General features: G+C 36.7%; 2 protein-coding genes across 3 annotated transcripts in view; both read right to left on the reverse strand.

Annotated features, from left to right (window-relative positions):
* The window catches only part of LOC125228418 (plasma membrane ascorbate-dependent reductase CYBRD1-like), a 150,057-nt gene extending 141,040 nt beyond the window's left edge, over window positions 1–9,017 (reverse strand). The window contains exon 1 of one of the 2 annotated variants that reach the window (XM_048132986.1): window positions 8,959–9,016. The gene's annotated coding sequence lies outside the window, so the exon portion shown is untranslated. Of the gene's footprint in view, window positions 1–8,958 lie in introns of both variants that reach the window. The other variant, XM_048132985.1, reaches the window with a different exon arrangement.
* Window positions 9,018–15,149: 6,132 nt separating this feature from the next.
* LOC125228315 (25S rRNA (cytosine-C(5))-methyltransferase nop2) lies at window positions 15,150–23,257 on the reverse strand. The gene is made up of 6 exons (XM_048132826.1): window positions 23,018–23,257; window positions 20,987–21,184; window positions 19,076–19,266; window positions 17,265–18,632; window positions 16,615–16,796; window positions 15,150–15,901 (listed from the first exon to the last, which is right to left on the reverse strand). The coding sequence occupies exons 1-6, from the start codon at window positions 23,115–23,117 to the stop codon at window positions 15,223–15,225; spliced, it is 2,718 nt and encodes a 905-aa protein (XP_047988783.1). The 5' UTR covers window positions 23,118–23,257; the 3' UTR covers window positions 15,150–15,222.
* Between the last annotated feature and the right edge of the window lie 658 nt (window positions 23,258–23,915).

Consider the following 23,915-nt stretch of genomic DNA (forward strand, 5'->3'; position numbering starts at 1 on the left):
TGGAAGGTCAGATGGCAGTCGCATTCGTAAAAACTAGTGCCTACGCCAAATCTTGGGATTAGTTATCAAAGCGGACCCTAGGCTCCCATGAGCCGTGGCAAATACCGGGATAACGCAGGGAGGATGATGAAACTTCATAGCCTAGACTTCTTGCGTATCCCTGCCCCAGATATCTAAATAACTTTACAACCTAACAACAAACTGAATACATTTTACTACGACGTAATAGAACGTACGACCGAGTACGACGGGAATGACATCTACTTACCTAGATAAACAAAGAAATATTTTAGTCCTATATTAAGGGTCGTATATACGAGTGTATACCTACCTACTTACTATACGTTCAAACTACGTACCTACTTTGTTTTACACATTCCAAACTGTAGGTACAACACAAACATATGGTGTTGAGGACGTCCATGGTTGATCACTTGCCTCTTATATGACAAAATTAAGGTCTGCATATAGTATACTACATTATTGATTTATGGAAATATCGCTGGTGCATAATTAGTGCGAAGACGTACCTAAAGAACAAGGGCTGGAAAATTCCTAAGAAATCCCAGTTCTCTAGCCATAACTACAAAATAATAAGCAACTTCCAGCCTCTCATAGTTGAACTATGGAATGAATTCTGACAAATACCACACAAAACCAAAGATGTTCAACCTTAATTGTAAATATTCCTAATTTCCTACCAAAAATCCAAGTTTACACACAAAAGCAATAACCTCAAAAAATGTGTGACATACATCTAAAAAACACAAATATAAAATAGACATACCATCAAGTTTTCATATTCACTACATATTTATTGCATCCATGGTCATATATACATGGTTACAATGGACTTAAAAAAGTACACTATTAAGGCGTGGCAACTTATTTATAATATATTGTATACTATACTAAACACTATAACCATTTTTCTAGGTCACAGATAACTAGTCGAAAGATGTTGTATGCATTACAAAAACAGAATTTGATAATTAAAGCCCTTACATAACTTATTCATTGTTAATAAGAGCGCGCACGTGGTGGCAAAAATAATTTGTCTTTAACTTTTTTTTTCCAAGGAAATAACTGAAGAACAAGACAAGAACTAGCTGTAATCTAACAATTTGGATCTTTGAGTCAAGTTTCGTATCGTTACCAGGTAATTACATGTAATACTCATTTCTGTAGGGTTCCGTAGCAAACTACGATGGAATATCACTGAATACAATAATAAAGCAATATTTAGTTTTAAAGCTGGCTGTGGCTCTCAGAGCTGTAAACTTTCACGATATGTCGGACGAATGGAAAAGTGAAAAATACTTCATCTTAAAGTCATTATCATAGTCAAGTTGAGCTACGAGTATAACATGGTACTAAAGCAGGGGAGAAGGGTACAAAGACAGTCTATGAAACAGATGTTTAAGGGTTTAACTACATGTTCAAATTAAAATAAATAAATTTTTGCACGTACCCATCTCATCGCTCCTGTTCTATTTATGACCAACTTCGTCTCTCGTTCCACAGGTTCGTTCTCTAGGTTCTCCCTCCTTCATGAGTTATATCGTGGCTAATACTCATAATCTAAAAGCAGGTTTACAAACAATAAGCATGGGTCTTTGATTATAGGGTTTTTATTATGGTGCCTATGTATAATAACAGGATGACAGATGATTTAAGCAGCATCCGAATTATTTCGAACGACACTTCGTAGCTGTGTAGCCCAATTCGAGAGAGAATCCCTCGTCCACAAACGCGGCAAGTGTATGCCCCCCCAGGTGGTTGGGGGTTGGAGGCCTGCTCGTGGCACCTCATGCGTTTATCATTCAAAGAGAAGAACAAGGCATTGTCGTGCTTGGATTGACCGTCGTGGACAGCACGACGCCACATGGGCCGGTTTTCGGCCAGTTGCTGCCACTGATACCATGGGATATCAAAGGCAACCATGTCACGCTTCACGCAATTTTTAAAGCGCAGCAAGGTATGTACAGGGTAGGAAAAACTAAACACACGTTTTAGCAAGAATGCTGGTATTTTCACAGACAGAATCTGTGGGTATCGTAGTTTTCAATGACACTTATAAGGAACCCAGTAGTATTTCATCTCTTTTTTCATCTCTTTTTGTCCAGGAGATTACTTGCTTACTTACTTCACTGGCTCAGCGACCCAAAGAGGATCACACGAGATCCGACACAAGAGATCGCCACTCTGTCCTATCCTGCGCCAGTTCATGCCAGTTAAGGATCACCGAGGGCGTTCACAAGGGGTTCACAAGTCTTTTAGGGCCTCCTCGCACCAGCGAGATCTAGCCCGAAGATTAACTGGTACAAAGTAGGTACCTTCTGTTTTACTGTTATGGTTTGGTTTTACTGTCATGCTGTCTAACTTATTTGAGTAATAAATGTATCCCTTTTTAACAACTTTACTGCCTATATTAATTTTACATAAATATTTATATTTTATACGCATTAGATTACATTTATGAATAAACGATGAATTTGACATGAAATTTTGACAGATTGATGTGGCCAGTAAGAAGATAAGTAAGTATCAATGTTTTTTCAAAGTTGGTATAGCAGCAAAATTAATCGTAAATCACAATGATAGAAAAAAAAAACAATAAATTTGGTGATTGGATATGATATGTATGAACCGACGACGACTGGATCACTAGATTCACTAGCCACTATGTAATACATTTATGGTGGGGGGATCTAAACATACGAGTATGGCGCGGAGTGAACAAGCGAAGTGAGCAAACTGTTGGCTATTAAAAATATTTTTTTTTTATTAAAATAGACTGAACCACTATTAAATAGACTGAACCACTATTAGCAGGTGTTACAATGTAGATATATATTTGAGTTAAATGCCTCAGCCTCAAATTTATCAGTTCGTATTTCAATAAAACGTAAACAGTCGAAAGCCCCATCTTAAAATTGAGGGACCAGTGTTTCGAAGGAATCTCCGCGTTCAAAAAGCTGCAATAATAAGATAATACTACCTACTTACTATATTTCCTAGTATTTATACGGAAGATCCCTATGATGCTGTTTACTATATTAGTTACATACATTTTGGTGCTTTACACAGAAACTGTCTGTATAGCATAAGTAAATGCGTTTTTACTCACACTTCAACGAAAAATAATAGTAAAGAATGACATCTTATCAACAGAAATAGGAAAAACAACAGATACTCTCTGTTTATCTTAGTTTCCCATTTTCCCTTCTAGACAAAAAAAAACTACATAAAATTAGGTTTACTACATGTACCATATATTCTCGTAAGTATAAGCACTGGTAGTCTAGTGGTTAGAGCGTGCTTCTTTCAACCCGGATGTCGCGGGTTCCAACCCCGGCTCATAACAATGATTTTTTTGAAATTTATTTGCGAAATATCATTTGATATTTGCCAGTCGCTCTTCGGTAAAGGAGAACATCGTGAGAAAACCGGACTAATCCCAGTACGGCCTTAGTTACCCTTCGGGTTGGAAGGTCAGATGGCAGTCGCTTCCGTATAAACTAGTGGCTCCGACGCACGTGTGAGTCCATACTATTTTAATGTTTACATGACAGACAAAGTCAGGACTCACATATTGTGCGTCGAAGGCACTAAAGGCAAAGTCACATATTGGTGAAAGTAACGGAAACGGCAGTGAATGCGTTAAAACCTTGAACAATTACCTTAAAGCAAAGAGCCTGATGGCGTTTGCTGGAAATGGTGTTCTTCATTTTACTATTAATTTGAGATAATCTTGAGTCATGTGAAAATAATCACTACGGCGTCGTCCCGCGCCGTTCCGTCGACGGTCCGCCCCGTTCAGTGTACAGCTTAGATATTTAGGTAGGTAAGTATATAAGTTTAGGGACTATATTTATAGCCTAGTGTACTTCTACAAGTATACTACGTCTAGTTGTTTATTTCTTATCTATGAACGATTTTACCAAAATATCCGCCTGTTTAGTTCATATGCAATATGCATATAACTATAAGGAAGACAAATGTTTTCGGTAGACATATTATTATGTACCTAAACGCATACAGTGTCATATCATAAATCATAAATGATTTATCTTTAGTACCCTTACCACGAGCAGTGAAAGTGTCAACACTGACATATAATACGCTAAAACATCTACGCATATAAGTTACGTGGTCGCTAAATATGTCATTAATATGGCAACGTGACATATTACGACGCTTACAACAATATACATGTTATTTTAAATTCAGAATACTGATCGTCATTTATTTATACCTCACAGTTCCATCACTGCTCTTTAAATGTCAAACCAAGGTATTTCTGCAAAAGTTCATTTTATGAACTAACTATGTAGTCTAGTTTCCAGTTGTCTAGACTTGTTCGAAGTTCAACATGATAATGTTTGACAGAAAACCGATTCTATTACAACTTCTATTGCATTGCAGTGCAGCGAAAGTCTCGAAACAAATGTTTTTAAAAGCATTTTGATGTTTCGTCTGAGTTAAGAGGTTATTTGGGAGAATAGCGTAATATCTAAGGAGCAATTGAAACTATCATTACGTTATTTAATCGCGTGACGTAACATGTATTAACACTTTCGAAACCGGGCTCTACGCGGCGCTACGACATTTTCGCTACATACGGGGAAACCTATGTAATCGGCTACGCTTCTACGAGCGGTGTGCCCGACAGTCGGGTTCTTGGTAGCGAAAGTGTTAAGCACTTTCTGTGGTAAGTAGTATAAGAAACTCCTGGTATCCCAAATAAAAAGGAAACTTCATAACTTTTTTAATAGATTAGAGAGACTCGTACCACAGGACAATTTTTTTTGCATTTCATTTATGTGTATTAATACTTTTTAAAAATAATAAGTTCTTCAAATAATGCCTTTGTCATAAATATTAATTTATACATACCTATGACATTTTGCTTTCTTGTGATAAAAAATACTTTTTTCCTCGATGACTAAAACGTATACCAAAGAAGACTGTACTTAAGCCTCTTTTCAATCGCCTTATCAGATTGAATTTGACTTGACTCAGTCACTCGCCTAGTAACAATTCCTCATGCGTGTAACTTTCGCTGCGCACGCGCCGCCGCTGCAATCCTTTATTGATAATATAGCCGCCATTAGTATTCCCACCTGCAAGGAGATGCAACTGCTGATGCAACGGTTTTCGAAACTATCATTGGATAGCGGCCAAACTACGAAAAATGAGATTGATTGCGATTGTTTGGGATCGCTTGCGCAGGATGTTAGGACGGAAAATTACCCGTGAGAGCCATTTATTTAGAGAATGATTATGCGTTGAGGATGCCAAGTGAAGACAAAGCTAGCTAGCTTGCTAAAGCAAAAGTATATGCTAGTTAAAATTACAATACCAAGGTATTAAAAGAGCGACACATTCAATTAAAGATTAGAACACAAACATTAAGTAGATATGTTAGCTCTTTATCCCTTTTTTTTCTTCTTGAACACAATATCTACTATTGAAACGTTTAAAAATATTTTTTAGTTAAAATAGGTGGGTACCGTAGTATTTTGTGTGTTTTGCAGAATATTTGTAAAACACATTGTATTAAAGATTTATATTTTCTACTACCTACCCCACTATCTTCCTACCCCAATGAAAATTGAACAACGGTTAAAATCAAATATAAAATAAATGATAAATCTCTCAAGTGTTTCACTTAAAGGGAGATCATAAATAAATTGTAACGCATGCAGCAAACGCATAATGCAATGAAGTAATCGAGTCAGCCATGCTCAATTAATCGTGAACTATGTTGTTCACTCGATGTTTCCGAGATAATTCACTAAGTGAATAAATTACACCGATACGAACGCACTTAAATACGGACTTTTATGCACCTCGTTTGATACATTTACATTTCTGGCCCCGTAGCCGAATGGCATTTCTCCGACGCCAAACGAAAGCGATAGCGCGATAGAGATAGATATCTACTAGCGCTTCGTTTCGTGAGCGTTTCGTGAGCGATTGTGCCATTCGGCTAGCCACCCAGGCCCCGTAGCCGAATGGCATTTCTCCGACGCCAAACGAAAGCGATACGCCGCTGGCTCTGTCGCGCCAATACGCAAGCGCGATAGAGATAGATATCTACTAGCGCTTCGTTTCGTGAGCGTTTCGTGAGCGATTGTGCCATTCGGCTAGCCACCCTGGTTCTGGCAGAACACATTTTTTTGTACGAGAAAATAGGTATTCGATGAGAAGATTCGAAACTTCGGAAATGGACCTAACAAAATAAATTCTATAGCGATATTAATTGTATAGACTCGAAGGACATTGGTTTTAATTTCACTTAATATGTTCAGAATACGAACATTTTATAGTGCAGCCTAATATTATAACACAACTAGCAAAGTGCGAGTATAGGTGTACTTAAATTTGATATCTAGATGTTGATTCTCAATAAAAAAAAAATATTATGGGCGTCGTATAGTTATGATACGACCTTGACACGATTTACAGTGCATCTCACGCGCACCGACATCGACAACCGAGCGCGAGAGATATAGGATCTGAATGATCTGATCTGATGTAGGTAGTGCATCCATTTTTGAAGTGTCAGTGAAGTAGAAGCACTTCGAAAAAAAAATCGGAAACGAAAGATTTTTTTTGTCAGAATCGGCCTTTCAATCTGGTAAATTATTGTCTATTATATAAAGCAATTGCGTAGTGATTTAATTATATTTTTCGTACTTTAATCATTTGAGTGACATATTGCGAAATATTAAATTCAATACCATGCGTGCCGTGTAAAATTACATATGGCACTAATTTAGATCCTGCACATCACTCAATCTATTTAAAGGTATCCTGTCTAAGTTTCTTGCAACCATATTGCGAAGAAGCAATCTTTTCCCCGAACTAAATCATCACCTGTCCTAGAAATATCTTTGCATGACTCAAACCCAGCGACCAATTGTGCAAATTGTGATGGCCTGGAATCGAGGTATTTCCGCTCAGGAGGGTAGCACTAGAATTCACTATATCCTTTAGTGACACAGTCACTATGCAAATAAATAGGCTAACGTTATAAAAATTAAGGTGCGGAGTATCGATTTCCTATACCCACCAGTTTTAAATTTTGGACCTTTTCCTAATGACAAAGAGTGAGAGAGTGTGTAAGTAACATGAAATGTCACCAAAACGACAACATTGGTTAATTTGTAGTACAACAAAATCTAAATGTTATCGTAAGTAGCTTCCTTGGAGTTGAGAAACAATCAAATTAAAAACTAGGCACGTTTTTAACTGAGGCCTTAGTAAGAAATTCAGCATGCGTATTAGGTAGCTTAGGTATAGGTATTCAAACAATAGTAGTTACATAGCAAAATTCCTTCCGTCTTTCTTCTTCGAATGTACGTTAAATGACAACATATTTAACACAATCCCTATTGAGCCGATGCAATAAATATTCTATTCTAGCTATTGTTGGACTTGGTCACCTATTAGTATTTACCTTAAGTTATCTCCTAAGTAGTACTTACGCTAATATCAGAAAATGTTCATTGTTTGTTTACTCAATCTGTACAAGTGACTATTAATGACCATACCGCACGTGACTAACAGTCATATCGCTTTCAATCGCCCGTAACCGTTCCGCCTGCGATACGTCACGGTGTGACAGACGGCCTATTACACCGTGTGTTACTTCGCGCCGGTTATGTCACTAGAGGTATGATGTTAATTATATCTACACGGTCTGCAGGGAACCCTTGTTGTCTCTTGTAGAACAAAAGAGCAAATAGCCACTTCAACCACTTCAAACTCTTAAGAGCAATTTGTTGCCACCATATTTAACGGATGTGACGTCTTAAAATGACGATTTAAGGGTCAAGGCGTGGAAAGTCTCGGTTTAATGTTACAAATATATTTTTATTTACTTCGATGAATGATTTTAATATACTTTAAGTTAATTTTTTGTGATATTAAATAAGTATCAAGATTTCCCAAGCGGAGCGCGTCTTTATCCCTCGGGGGTTGTAGAAAAAATAGAAAAATGGGTGAGTCAGCGATAAAAATAATTTTCTTAGATTTATATGAATGGTATTTTTAATGGTGCGGTACCAGCCACGAAAGAGGTCGTTAAACTCTACATTAGGTAGGTATAGCTATTATCCAATTGTTGTAAAGTTGAAAATTCTGTTTAACGCCCAGATGTTTTACATTGCAACTTTATAATTCATGTATGTCACCGGTATTTTAAATGATTTTATACAGAAAATACAAAAACGTTTCACTAAAACGCAAAAAAAATATTATATGTAGGTAAGCAAACAACTAATTTGTCTTTCTGTTATCATAATTATTCTGTTATACGTAAGTTTTAAAGTTGGCTACATAAATGTTTCGCTGTTAATCGTGTAGGTACCTTATTTTAACTGGGTCAAACAAAACGACGAATTTTATCAGGTTTTTTAAATATTTGATTGTTTGTATTTCATATAGCAGCTTAACTTATTATAATTTAATGAAATTCCTGAGACAAGGCCCATTATTTGCCGACAGTGACTGCTCATCTTGATAACAGCGTCTTGGTAAACAAGACTACTTTCCGTAATCGCGACATCGCGCGTTTCCGTCACTTGTCGTAACTCAACACTCGACGCTGTCCCATTTCGCGGTAAAAATCGCGCGATCAATGCGACATGCCAAAACAAAAACGTACATGTAGATGCAGATTATAGAAATGGTAGTTCATGTTAACCACGGTATGTATATACCTACATATACCGGCCGGCGTCTGTTATAGATAGAGATTGAGCGGATGCTGCGCTGTAGCCTCGCTCGGGCGTAGTACGGGAACAAAGCGTCCCGCCCTACCCCCTTCGTAAACCGCACTTTTCATGTATGGAACAACTACTCAAATTTACAGCAGAGCTCGGTACGAACACTTGGAACAGTTTAGAAATTATGTAAGGACTTTTTATAGAAGAGTATTACACGTACAGTGGGTGGGAAGCCGGTGATCGGACGTGTGGCGTCGGTATCGCGGTTCGCGGGATACTGGCAGCCTCCAGGGGGCCGCGCGCGGGGCTGCGCGGACCGCGCTTTTCATTAAGGAGCCGCCCAGCGGAGCGCCGCCCCGGACCCGGAGAAGCTCAGGCCTCATTCTCCTTACTCCCCATCTCAAATGACACCGAAAATGTTTTAGCTGAGAGATCTACAGCAAAACCATACGCGTGCGAAAGCGAGGCAGTAATAAAAATCAAATTGGTCCTATGCTGGAGTTTTGTGGTTTGTATGCTCCAGGCTCCCTGATTTATTCGCGGATCGTTCATTCCAGTCGCCGGCCCTGTCCGTGGGAATGTTTTTATGGCGCTATAATTCATGTTTTCAGAACTACATTACGGATCAACGAAAGCATTTAATACTTTACCTGTTATTGCCTGCATTTTTGGTACCTAGTCGAAGCTGAAAAAGTCAGATCGAGATCTATTTTGTCACCAAAATGATATCCGAGTTTACGACTGACTGCATCTTCTCTTGCGTACAATAAATGTATAGTCCCAAAATTAAGAAAATTAGGTACCTACTATCATTTCAATTACCTTAACCTAGTAGATATTTACCTATTAAATATCAAGCAAGATGCATATCAAGAAAGATGAAAGAGCTATCATAATTATAATATGTATAGGCAAGTATAGGTAAATAATTATTATTAGGGATCGGTAACTAGGTTTTAATTACATCAATTACATGGCAGGTTGAAGGTAATACCCAACAGTATAGAGAGGAAATGGTACGAGTATGATCGATTTCCATACAAACGTAGTCCTTATTTTCTTAAGTATATACGTACTTATTTTGACAATACATACCTAGCTATGCCGCTACGTTCGTAATTTTTAATTATTATAATTTCCATATAACAATAAATCAGAATTGAAAAAAAAATACGCAGGAGCATTACTTAGATTATCAATTACAATAGTGTCAATAATGTACAGTCAACCAATTGGAATCCTAGGCCACTGTACATGTACAACCATGTCAAAATGACATCAAGCAGTAGATTTCTTACAATCTGATTTACGACGTCACTATGACATAGTTCTACAGTGGCCTAGGGTTCCAATTGGTTGACTGTACAGGGAGGAAAATAAGGACAATGTTTGTATTAAAAGATGATTTTGCGCGGCCCGTCCCCTTTCGCCCGTTTACAAATTATCCAAAATTAATAATTTCAGCCGAATTTGACTTTAAAAAGTTCTATACTTAACTAAAAAAAAAAAAATGAAATATTTATTTAACATAAAGATTTACAGACAATTAGTTCTATGGTCCCACACTAGGCGAAGCCTGTCCCGTGGAAACCAAGCAATTACAGATTAACAGGCCATGCGGCTTAGGTTTGAAACAATGCAAACAAAAAGTACCTATTCTAATTAATTTTTAAACTCAAAAACGCGAAGAAAATTAAACCGTATTTTTATACATAAGAGGGTTCCGTACCTCAAAATTGGAGAAAAACGGAACATTTTTAGGGTTCCGTACCTCAAAAAGGAAAAACGGAACCCTTATAGGATCACTCGTGCGTCTGTCTGTCACAGCCAATTTTCTCCAAAACAACTGAACCGATTAACTTGAAATTTGGCACACATATATGTTAACCTGTGACCCAAAGACAGACATGTAATTTAAAAAGAAAATTTTACTATAGGACCCACTTTTGGGGAGTAAAAGTAAAAATTAAAAATGATTGTTTTTTGATCTATAAGGTAACTGTCCCATATTACGGGAACTTAAGACGTTTCCTACTTTGAGTGAGGATTGTAAAAAATATGTGAAGTTTCTAGTCGTGTTAATTATTTTATTTTAAGGATAAGTCTTCTACGATGGATTTAAGACACTATTTTGCATCGTAACTTCTAATTTATAGAAATTACCGTTGTTTTACTTAACCCTTAGTTTGCCCATTATTCCGGGATACAATTTTGGTATGGCTTCAATTCCGGGAGTCGTTGTACGTAATTACGGGATACCTTTAAAGTCCACGTTGTTGAAGCATAATGAAAAAAAAACGAATTAAAAATATTGTTTACATAAATATATAAATGCACATATCGTTTTGATAGATGCTTATACAGAGTGTATTTTTTATAATTGGCAATGTTTTGATTGGTTGGGGTGGGATGGGAAATATGATATTTTACGGTATAACTATTGTATGATATAATGACAGGGTGTTATAAGTTTTACTGTCTGTCTAAGGCATCGCTTTCGAATGGATGAACCAATTTAGATTAGTTTTTTTCGTTTGAAAGCTGAATTAGTCGAGAATGTTCTTAGCCATGTTTGATGAAAAACGCTTTACAATGTCGGGGTTTTTTTTTTCAAAATTTAATTTCAATCCAGAAGCTATTGCCGGTTATAAAAATTGCACGGTACTCGTGAAAATTTCAGTTTTTTGGTACTGGTGATCACTGAGCTACACCGTATACATACACCGTGTTTCACTTAACACTAAAAACCTGAAAACAGTTTGTTTAGAATCGAGAGTAGAATCGATTGAGCTATATCTTGATGGGGGTAATATTTTTATTTAAATTAGTATTATTAGTTATTTTTTACGTGCCCATTCTATTGTACTCGTAATACAATATTGTGTATATCGCATTGCTAGAGGTTGTTTACCTTTTTTCAGTATTAAGGGGTATTAATACTGGCTGGTTACTTGGACGATTATTTTTTCCGCTACTAGATTGACGTTGTTTGTCAGTTTAATCTTAATGTTTATCATAAGTCATAACAAATTGAACTCGTACCTAATTACAACCTTGTCATTTTGAATATTGAGTTTATTTGCTTACTGCGATTACCTGTCCAATTTGAAGTTTACTGTGACAAGGATTTAAAGTGTTTTACAGTGACATCTTAGCTGTCTATTGGTAAACCTTATGTCGTTGCAGTAACGTACACAAATAAATAGTCTTATGGTTTATGATGGTAGTTAGCAATTATTTTATTGAGTGTAGAGCTAAAAGTCAAGTAGAGCTGTACAGAAAATTAAAAATTCAATTTAAAAAAAAGTAACGATCAGATTAAAAGATGAATACTCTAGATGAGTTTAAAAAAATAAAAATCAGTTGGGGTGTCTGAGGTTTTGAGTGATACCGGAAACACCGTGTATATGGTGGTGATACGTTATTCAAGTATGTATATATAAATAAATAGTACCTACTCAATAAATAAATATTATAGGCCGTTCTTACACAGATTGACAGTCTGACTAATTTGTACTATTTTATATTTATATATGTCTATCCTATTATGTATTATCCTCATGTAAATTTTAGCTTTCTAGTAGTAATAATGATTGAGCTAAATCGTAGACGGACAGACTGACTGACGGACAAACCAATATGCGGTATAAAGATTTTTAGCTAACTAAGGAAGTTTAAAAACATAATAGTCGGGTCTCTATACCTTATTTTGTGTTTTTATATTTTAATATACTTTATATAGGCATACCGGAATAAGATACACTCATATAAAGTCGTGTACTTAATTACGGCAGTCAAAACGAAGACTATATTAAAAGACAAACAAGATTTTTTTCTTAGTACATTGGAAGATTATATAACAATTATACTCAAAACATCGAAATAAGTAACCTTTGTGCTTTAATTTTGTGAAATAAAACAAATTTAATGTCGATGCCACACTCCAATATTTTGCACGTATTACTCAACGAGTATACATTTCGTACTCAATTATGAGACTAAAATCTAAAAAATATATGTACCGTAATTATGTCACTATAATCTGTAATCTTTACTCAATAAATTTACATCAAATATATAAATATACTTCACCGCAAATAGTAATAAAACATAAAAACATTGCGGACTGTGTTTCCGTTATTCCGGGATACTCCCGCAATTATGTACACCGCGTCAAAATGGTGTACATTATTCCGGGAGCGGGTATTTTAATTAAAATATGCTTTAAATTAATTTGAAAAGATGATATAAATGTCTTTTAATAACTATAAGACAATTATGATACAAATTTAATATAAATAAACTTACCCGCATCACAGTAAACCCTTAAGAAGTTCCGCTGCCGCGTTAAGCTCACCGTCAAACACGCCCATAGAAACCACTGCGTGGTTGCGACTGACGCATTTGGAGGTACCTCACGGCTTCAAAAGATATGATAGATATTCGAAAATCGACTTTTTCGGTTCTATTTGATCTATAGTTAATAAAATATTGCCTTAAATTAAGATTTTACTGATAGTTTCCTTATTTTGCGACAAAAACCAAAGTATCCCGGAATAATGTACCACATTTTACTATCCCGGAATAGTGTACAGTTACCTTATTGTGTTACATATCAAATGAAAGAGATTTTTATAAGTATTTAAAAATAAAAACATTTTATGGTCAAGTAATTTTTGAGTAATTTAAGAAAATAGGCAAAAATATACACGCGATAGCCCTCTACTTGTAGATTAAAGGAAAACCTATTAGAAATCTATAGTCAAGCGTAAGTCGGACTTAAGAGAAAAAAAACTCAAATTACGAATTTCACTCACTGCCGCTGCAAGGAGTTACCAAAACTCTTGAAATTTTGTGAGCGCGTTTGAATATTATTACATATAAATTCATTTGTGTTTTGTTATTTAAAAAATGTTCAAAATATCGATAATTCGCAAATATGACTTAAGTGCCTTCAAAAAAGGAGGCGCTTAAGCCCTTCTTGTGGTGTACCTTGCAACGCGAGTACAACTCGCACTTGGCCGGTTTTAGATCTCTCACAGCGATCAAGGCAGCAAAATACTTATGTCTAGCTCTAATCTAAAGCGTCTCAAATGGGATACCTAGGACTTCGTAATTATAGAAAACCATAGTCATATAAACACTATTAGTTTTAGGTAGGTACTTACTATTTACCTACAATCTAAGGTACTTACCTACAATCGGAGTAAAAGTACGATGAGAAATATTAAGTACCTACCTAAAACTAACAGTGTTTATATGACTATGGTTTTCTATAATTACGAAGTCCAAAGTAAGTATTTTATTTATGTTGAATTACATCCCGGTACAGAGGAGTCTTTATGATTATGTGCCTTAAGCGTCGGCATATTGTGTGACCGCTTCTCTATAAATACAAACCTAGTCCTCATTATCATCAGATTATTAACATAACAAAAATAAATACATACACATATGGCGTAGGTAGTTAGTTTGATGTGTGGGTACTAACCATAAGCTATGCCTCGTAGTTTCCTTCTTAACAGACTTTCAAAAAGTAGAAGGGCATCAGTTCACGTATTTTTACCGTTTAGGTAGAAGGTAGGTACTGAAAAAATGATTATAAATTATGTTTTATTTTACAAGAACCTAGAAGTGTGCCCTAAAACCGATTCAAAAAATAATCAAAACTCGGTAACTAACTATAGACGGTCAACCAAAATAAATCTTGGCACTAAAAAAAGCCTTAACCCTTTAACGGGCATGACTAAAAAAAATCGTGAGTTCAAACCTTATCGCCATCCTGTAGTTAGTCCTAAAAATTCTGTACAGGAAAAATATACAAAAAGATAGTCATACAGGGTGGTTTTTTTTGTGACCAGTGCCCTATAAAGGGTTAAGTTAAATGTTTTATGTCAAATGGGAATTTAACCTTCACCCCTACATTTTCAATCACTTTTTAAGTGTTAAGGCTCCGCCAAGTTTAGGAAAGCACGCGTTTAATGAAGACAATTGGCAGCCGAGCCCTACATTTTTCAGCCGCCTTTTTTAGTGCCAAGACAAAACATGATTCAGGATTTTAACTACGTGGAACAGCGCCATCTGTCGTACAGCTCGGTAACTAAACAAAATCTTGAGAGTAGTGACGTCATTAGACTCATTAGCTTAGGAAATATCTCGATATCGCGATTCATGATTTTTATAACACGAAACAGGACCATCTACCTTACAATTGGGTGACTAAACAAAAATATATGAGTATTGGGATTTGGGAACTCAGGGAAAATCATGTGAGCGCGTTTCAGGGTTTTTTCTACAAAGAACAGCACCGTCTACCATACTATATATCAAAACAAAATGAGGTGGGTAGTGGGGTCGTATTGTCAGGGAAGAATTTGTTAGATCAAGAGGATTGTACGAAAAACTCTCAAATAAATAAAATATTAACTTTATTGTTACAGTCATAACAAACATTAAATCTTACTTACAACTTACTATAAATTGACTAAGCTTCAGCTTTTTTATTGAATTTCTTTTTCTTGTTTTTCTTGCCTATGCCTTTCCCTTGTTCCTGTGCTGGTATGTCAGTTTTGACTTTATCTGTTTTCAGTTGTCCAATCTGTTTTTTAGCCTTTTTCTTTAGTTTATTTTTGAGTTTTTTCGCGGCTGCAGCTTCAACTGATGGGGTGACCTTATTTGCTACCGGTTGAGCATTTGGCGCAGGATTTTTATTTTTGTTTTTCTTCTTATTTTTCTTTTTGTTTGGACTTGGTGTAGGCGGAGCATTTTTGTTGACAACAGGTTTGGGGCTAGCTTCGTTTTTAGTCTGCACGTTATTTTGCGTCTGTCGTGTATCATTAGAAACTACTCCTTGGTTCGCATTGGGCTTTTTGTTCTTATTCTTTTGCTTTTTACCTTCACTGGTAACATTTACGTTTTGAGGTGCCTTCGGTTCAGCAGATTGTGGGTTATTTTTATTATCTCCTTGACTTGCATTAGGTTTTTTATTTTTCTTCTTCTTCTGTTTTTTACCTTCGTTGTTAGCATTTACGTTTTGCTGAGGTTCCTTTGTTTCAATAGACTGTGAATTATCTTTGTTTTCTGCTCCCTGCTTGTTTTTCTTCTTCTTTTTCTTATTCTTCTTTTTATTTTGATTAGGCGATTGGGCATTGTTGACTTGGGAGCTGGAAAATAATTGAAAACAATGTATAATTGTAAAATACATTGGGTTCAGAAAAACAGGACCAGGTCACACCTCGGACACTGGCGATCAAATATATATTTGCTATGAAAGAGGTGCGTTCCTAACACACAGTCTAAACTCGTGTAGGTGAAGGTGAACGCGTACTATGCTTGTATGAATGAATTATGACAGTTCGACTGTTCGCGTTTTTGACAGGCGGTAACTGTGCGATACTGTACGATAGTACTCTTTATTATACTGTGACCAGGTAGTTGAAAAAGTCTGGTCATACTTTCGAGGGATTAATAGGTAACATAATACGTGCCTAACATACAAAAAAGAGAAAGGCAGAAAGGATGATGTATTCCTCATTAGAACTTAGTATTTTTGGGGCTCAAATTATTCTGGGGGCCGAACATTTATTGCGATTTAAAGAATGTTAAAGCAAAGACGGTCAAGCATATCTTGTCACTTAAAAAAAGCGGAAAATTGAAAATCGAGGGGTCACCGTGTGCCTTCCTAAACCTTGACGTTGGCGAAATCACCAACGAAAAACACTAAAAAAAATATTAAGGTTTATCGTCCATAGACAATTTGAATATCGCGCTTTTTTTTAGTGATCGGATTTTGCTAGACCTCTATAAAAAGACCTACATAACATACAGCTCGTAAAGTATAATGAACATTTTTTGTAATATATTTTATCTTACTCACCCAGGTTTAGCTTCATTATTTTTATTAGGTTTAGTCTTCTTAGCGGCCGGTGCAGGGACGTTGTCAGGTGCTGCTCGTTTTGTAGCAGTCTTGTCGCCTTCAGTATTATCTGCTTCGTCTTGAGAGGTCTCAGTATTCTCTTTACCTTCTTGTTCGTCATCTTCGTCCTTGAAGGGTTCAGGCTGTAAAATATATGGACATTTTAGCAATGAGGAGGCACACTCGGAAGTTATGACAGATGGCACAGATAAAGCATTTCATACGTGAGATCGAGAATATATTTTTCTCTCTCTCACACATATGAATGACAATGACATGCCTAGACACTTGCACAGGCGCCGCCTGGCGGGATAAAATATCAGTGTGCCTCCTCATAGCATTATAATGCTAGTAAAGACAATAACTTTGGTCTACATTTTTACTTAATATTTGAATAATTATGGAATTTAGGGAATCCTGAGATTCATTGATAAATCACTCATATTCAGCTGTTCAGTACCTCCTATAGTCCCTTTTCGCTATCGTACGACACTTTTTAGCGGTAGTACTGCTTTTATAAAAAGGCTTTAAAAAAAACTCATCTGTATCTTTCCTTTTTCGCAACCAATATCTCAATAATTTAGTTTATTATTTCATAACAGTATACTTACAATGATATTAGAGAACTTCTTCAGTTTAGCAACAAAGAATCCATCCATGTTGTGTGTATGAGGATAGAATCTTCTAGTCAACTTCAAAGACGGATGGAACCTGTGATGCCTATACTTCACAAAGCCCTCTGTGCCAAAATCAAGACCAGTAGGAACCAGCTTCACATTCCTCCGTTTCAAAGCATAGTTCACTACCCATTCATTTTCCTCAGGAAGTATAGAACAGGTGGAATAAACTATGTAACCTCCGGTACTGGATTTGGCATTACAGCAGTCAATAGCAGCTAGCAGCAACTGCCTTTGCAAGTTGAAACATCTTTGGATGTCTTTCTGGTCTTTTGTAGTTTTAACACTCGGGTCTTTAGCAATAACCCCTGTACCCGTGCAAGGAGCATCCAAAAGTACCCTATCAAAACCTTTTATCACTTCTGGGAACTGCCTGCCATCGTAGTTACTAATAACTGCATTTACAACTCCCAGTCTATGGAAGTTGCCCACAATAGCTTTAGTTCGTTCTTTATTAGCATCATTTGCGAATAATGCCCCGGTATTCTTCATGATAGCAGCAATATGTGATGCTTTACCACCAGGGGCAGCGCACATGTCTAAAATCCTCTCTTTCTCTTGAGGAGCTAACGCCATCACAGGTAAATAACTTGATGCACCTTGCAAGATATAATGGCCAGCCAAATATTCTGGTGTAGCACCAATAGGCACAGTGGAACTGTATACAACAAGGCCAACTTTACTCCATTTTCCAACAGGATCCAAATTAACTCCCCTATTAATAAGACCTTGAGCTAAATCCCTCCGCCTAGTCTTAAGACTGTTGGTTCTAATCGTCACAGGTCGCGCTGTTTCACTTGCCTCTAAGAATTCTACTAATTCTTGCACAGGGAATATCTGCATTAGTATTTCCATTAGGAATTCATTGTAACTGTAATAAAGGCACATGTCTTTGAGAAGCAAGTCAGTGTATTCACATCTGGATCTCCCTCCTTCTTTCAAACGGTTGAAGTCACCTAGAACATTGACAACATCCTTGATCCTTTGCAGTACATCTTGCAAGTTGCTAGGATTTTGCAATTCTTCTTCTGTGGGAAAAGCAAATACATCTTGCTTAGCAATGTTTAGTTGCATCTCTTCATCTGCGAGTTTTTTGTCAATTTTCTGTTTTTTCTTCAGCTTAATGTTAGCTTTTTCAATGGGAAGCATGTCATCATCATCATCATCATCGGTGTCACTTTTCTCTTCGCTGGAGTCGGAATTATACTCTAATTTTGAAGCTGTAGCTGTCCCTTCATCTTCAGAAGTGACATCACCATTTTCTTGGTCAGAATCCGCAAACAAATCATCCAGTTTTCCAACCTGAAATAATATTGAAGCACAAAATCAGACATGTGTTAAAATTTGTGTGACATCTCACTACTCGATGCTAGCCTGGCAAGACTTTACAACATATGGCTGGATCAACAATTTCTTGTAGTTCTGTTCTAACCTGACAGTAGATCAACAGTTCTTATGGTATGCATATTTTTACAGGTGTGCAAATATTGAAAAAGTCGGAAAGTTTTGCTGTATACTTAACACAGCAAAAGGGAGTGTACAAGTTTTGTAATGGGTTGGCAACGCGCATGTGAGACTTATTGAGTTGAAGGCGTCCATAGGTTACGGTAACCACTTTCCATCAGGCAGACGGTATGCTTGTTTGCCACCAACATAGTATTAAAAAAAGTTTTACAGGGAACACCTATTTTGTAAACACACAAAGGGAACTGGAGAACTCCATTTCTAACAAGTACATTACCAACCTTATAATTTTCACCAGCTTTAGGTTTGTCATCATCACTGTCAGCTTCCTGCTCCGACTCCTCCGCAGACCCATCATCAGAGCCTTCTTCGTCAGAACCCTCATCATGACCACTGTCACTTTCTGGCTCAGGCTTCTTGGCTTTGCCTTTTTGCTTTGGTTTCAGCCATTCCTTGTTGTCATCAGTGAAACCTGTAAGTGAGTATTTGTGTTACACTCTATTTTAAAAGTAAAAGCAGTACAGTGTATAATTATTACATATCGTCACTACTTTTAAAAAATCTCGTATCTCACGCTGTTCCTCAAAGTTAAAACGCAGTAAGTCTATATGCATTCCATACATACTTACTACAATTTTTTTTTAATTGACAGACGAAGATACAAGTTTTTTTTTAAAGTAGTGACGATATTTCCTATTTTTAAACATACGGTACTACATTGTCACTTATATAATAATACATAGTAATAACTCCACGGCCAATACCCCCACGGCAACTGCTTTCAAGTCCGTTGCTGTCTCTGGTGTGCTCGCAAGTGGCTGACATCGAATCTTGTTAGTAAATGTACGCGGACATTGTGGACAACTGAGCACACCATTGATATAATTATATCATATTGCCGCAGGTGGTCGGGCTTTTATTTTGACGCGCTTGGAATCCAGCACTGAGCGCCGTTGCGATTCAAAGTCTATTACCCTGCTATTTATTTTATTGTCACTTAAGCATGCTGTAACAAGTATTTTTATTAAGATGCAAGCAAATTACGACTTTGCATACACAAGTAGACAAGTACCTTTTACTTGAAAATGTCACATAAATGAAAAATAAGAAGGAATAACTATGTTCATGTTAGAGATGGGCCTAATATTCGGTAAATATTCGGTATTCGGCATATTCGGCAAGTTTTTAATTGTTCGTATTCGGCCGAATAATTCGGTTGCATTGGCAAATATTTACCGAATAAAAAAGTAAATAACTAATGAAGATCTTATGTCTCCATTGTATAATAAGCTCCTATTTTAGTAGCTTTTTAAGGAACTGCTAAAAAAAGAGAAACCTATGCGTCAAAATATAAATACAATTGTTATTTAAAAAAAGTTAAAAAACCTTAGTTAAAGAGTTGATAAGAATTCAGAGTTGTTTTAACTGTTTTAGTTATCCACTAAATCATAAAAACATAGTTGTAGTAACATATGTAACCATTATCAATCATTTAATAATTTTAATGAACATCCCCTTTTAAAATATGGCGTAACCGAATATTCGGCCGAATGTTCAGTTCGGTAAGAGCTGAACCGAATGTTCGGCTGAATATTCATATTCGGCAAAGTCCATATTCGGCCCATCTCCAGTTCATGTATTATTTCATCCCTGAGTCCTGGAACCTATGTTAGTAAAACAATGAAGCTGACTCCACGTTTGCTCAACTTTTGGCAAGGCCTTTCATTCATAATACTTCAACAACGAATGGCAAAGCTATAAGCATGTTAAATTACATTAACGAACTTGAGTTAGTTTCATGTTTTACAGTTAATATTTTCCTTGAGTTGGTGTTGTGAAAAATGTAGTGTTTCACTCGGTGGCGGAGTTTGTTTACACTGCGTGCTTGGACACCATCGCTTGCTCATATATCAATATTGGCGCGTACGGTTGAACAACAGCTTTGCCCCCCTTGTGGAACACATAAGTATAGTTAAGTTTAAGCTAGTTTTATAGTTGTTTATTCCTTTTTTTGTTACGCACGCCGTGTTTACCTTTAAGTGGTTGTGACACCATGCCTTTACAGTTTTAGCTTGTACAGAGTTAATGTAACGTTGTCAACAATCGTTGGTAAACCTTAATAAATAAAAATAAAAATAAAATAATTTCCAATCTTTATCCATTTTCTAACAATATTAATATAATTTACTCACCCTTAACACTCTCATCTCCGGACTCATCAGAATTATCTTCCTCCTCCACCTGCTTCACTTCAGTCTGCTTAGCCACATTCTTCTTAGCTTGTTTCAATGCTTTTCTCTTCTCTGCTAACTCTGCCTTCTTCTTGGCCCTTCTAGCTGCCCTCTGTTTTTGTCTATGGCTCATCTTCTTTGTCTCATTTTCATCCTCCACTGTAACATTAAACTCATGATCAACTACAGCTGGTACTTGCATGGACATACGAGGTGCGGTCCAAATGTCTCCGGCCCGACAAATATGGCGGAAGAGTTTAAAAAAAGTATGTATATCATTGTGTTCGTCATTTATTCCACTTTTTTGGTGTATAGTTTCTTTAGGTGTCTGTTGGCTGTAGGTTTTTTTACGGTGTTTAGTGCTAGGTTAGTGCCCAAACTTTTATCGTGCTTACAGCGAGATGAGTGAAAAACCGTGAGTTCATGAAACTTGAGACCAGCATAGACACCGCGTAGCGAGTTTTTTGAATGCAATTGCTACTGTAGATGAAACCATGGTTATGTAAGACGATACTATCTGTACAAAAGAAAATTAATGGAGTGACAACGTCATGGTGAAAAGGCGCCTAGAACAACCTCTGTCACAAAATGCACGAAAAAAGATAAAGGCTACGGTATTCTAGGGTTGTCACGAAATTCTAACGATTTACATAAAAGAAGGGTAGACTACGGTAAATAGCAGATGCTACGCAATATTTTTTGTCCAATTACGATAGCAGATTATGCAGAATAGTCTTTAAAAACTTAGCAGAGGCACAAGGGCATCTCCGCGACAATTTCCCCGTTCACGCTGCTTCATTTTACAAGGTTGCTATGACGAAATGTGTCTTCAAAAATATTCGGCACCTACCTTATATTCGAGACGTGACCCCAAGTGATTATTATTTGTTCTAAAAACTTAAGGTAGACTGAAGTAAAAAAAAAATCTTCGTTTGACGAAGTGACCCGTGCGGTTTAGGGCGATTTTGAGGACAAAAATCTTTATTATTTTTATTAGGTGATGGAGAAGCTTATAAAGAGATTTGAAAAGTGCGCTGTGACAGAGGAAGACTATATTAAAAAATAAAAATAAAATTGTAAAGATATGTAAGCCTTTTCTTTGTTAGGCCGGAAACTTTTGGACCGCACCTCGTATATAAGGGGGGGGGGTTCAGGGAGTTTAACCCATGGAATGCCAATGTCAAAATGTTTCTATTGAATTATTAACCTTTGATTTGTCAGTGAAAGTCTAAACAGTCAGTGACAGATACGGGACACTGCATTCCAGGGGTTACACATCTTTTAGGACACGACCAAGTCATCAAAGCCCATGCTACACTGACAGAAAACTGTCCCAACTTGTCCTTTCTCTGTATGATGCATATCCCTAAATTGTGTTATTTACATGGAAAAAAATTCACACTCACTACACTCTTATTTTTTTTTTTTTTTATGAATAGGTAGACTTTTGACCACGATCACACCTGATGGTAAGTGATAATGCGGTCTATGGTGGAGCATTTGCATTTTTATTCTGCATAGTCCATTTGACTCAAACCCCCCTTGGACTTTCCATATGTATGTGCTAGGGTACTTGGTAAGTATGTATATCCCATGTCTGCCTATACAGTAACATGGCTCTTTGCTACTCAGATGACCTATTCTATAAACTGAAAATTTAAAAAGCTAAATGCAGAACACCGAGAGATTGTACATGACAGTTACTATTGTTGTAATGTTACAGAGGCCTAGATTTAGTCTTAATCAAAATAATGTCTCAGTTAAACTTTCAATCTATGAATCTATAGTCAACATGAATATATTTTTTACAACTTTTTATACGAAAAGCGGAAAACTAGCCTCAAAATTAGGGACATGCCGAATTGTGGTCCAGTCTGTTAATTATTGATATTGTTTGTAGCCCTCAAGGTTTTTAGGTAAGTTGTACGCAATATAGTTTTAGATATTATCACTTATACATAAATACAATGAGTTTAAGACGAAATTACTTACACAACTCTTTTCTGAAAACTGGATCTGGTTGTTTCCTGGCTTTTCTACCAGGACCCTTCTTAACTTTTTTGGTCTCATCAAACTTTGCCTTACGACCCATTTTAAAGTCAGTTAACTAATAATTCTTATAACAATAAGTAAAACGTGCTAAAATCACTCATAACCACCACGCACACAGTAACACAACACGTGCTCGAAATCGAAGCTTGCCGTGAAACCGCGCCGCGCCGCTACGCTCAATGCTCATGCAGTCAAGTCTGCTGTCAGTTCAGTGTCAATGTCATTGATATGTCAAAGTGCTAACATACGGTCATACCGTGGTCATACCACACTGCTGGTTGATCGCTCTTCGAGACGTGAGTATAATATTCTTTGGTCGAGACGCAAGATCACATTTCTCAAAGTTGTGAAAAATAAATGACGTACTTGCTTACACGTGAGAGCGAGAAAAAAGTACTTATTCTAATGTCGTGGCAGTATGGACTATGGTGTGAGCCCGATAAAAAAATACAATGTCACTGTCACGAGTTATTCATAGCCCAGGGAGAATAGAGGTAAGGAGGAAAATCTGTCGAAGTAGAAAAGTAGCAAAAGTGACTGGCTGAGGCCCTTTAATTTACAAATCTCTCCGCTTGGAGCGCATGTCTCGCTCATTGATCAGCGACGTGACATTACATTAGACGTTCTTTTCCCTATTCTTCTCATATCCAAAAATATTTTGTTTTGATACAACTTTTCGAAATTTCATTCGCAAGACTTACAACATTACCTATGATAGGGCAAACAATCTGAAAGGGCTTAAGAACCCTTAGTCCTTTCAGTGCTCATCAATTTCGTGAAATGGCCATTGATAGATGGCGTTGGCACTCGGTACACGAGCACTAGCTGGCAACGCAAC

Source organism: Leguminivora glycinivorella, chromosome 7 (assembly GCF_023078275.1).
Source record: "Leguminivora glycinivorella isolate SPB_JAAS2020 chromosome 7, LegGlyc_1.1, whole genome shotgun sequence".
Taxonomy (NCBI): Eukaryota; Metazoa; Arthropoda; class Insecta; order Lepidoptera; family Tortricidae; genus Leguminivora; species Leguminivora glycinivorella.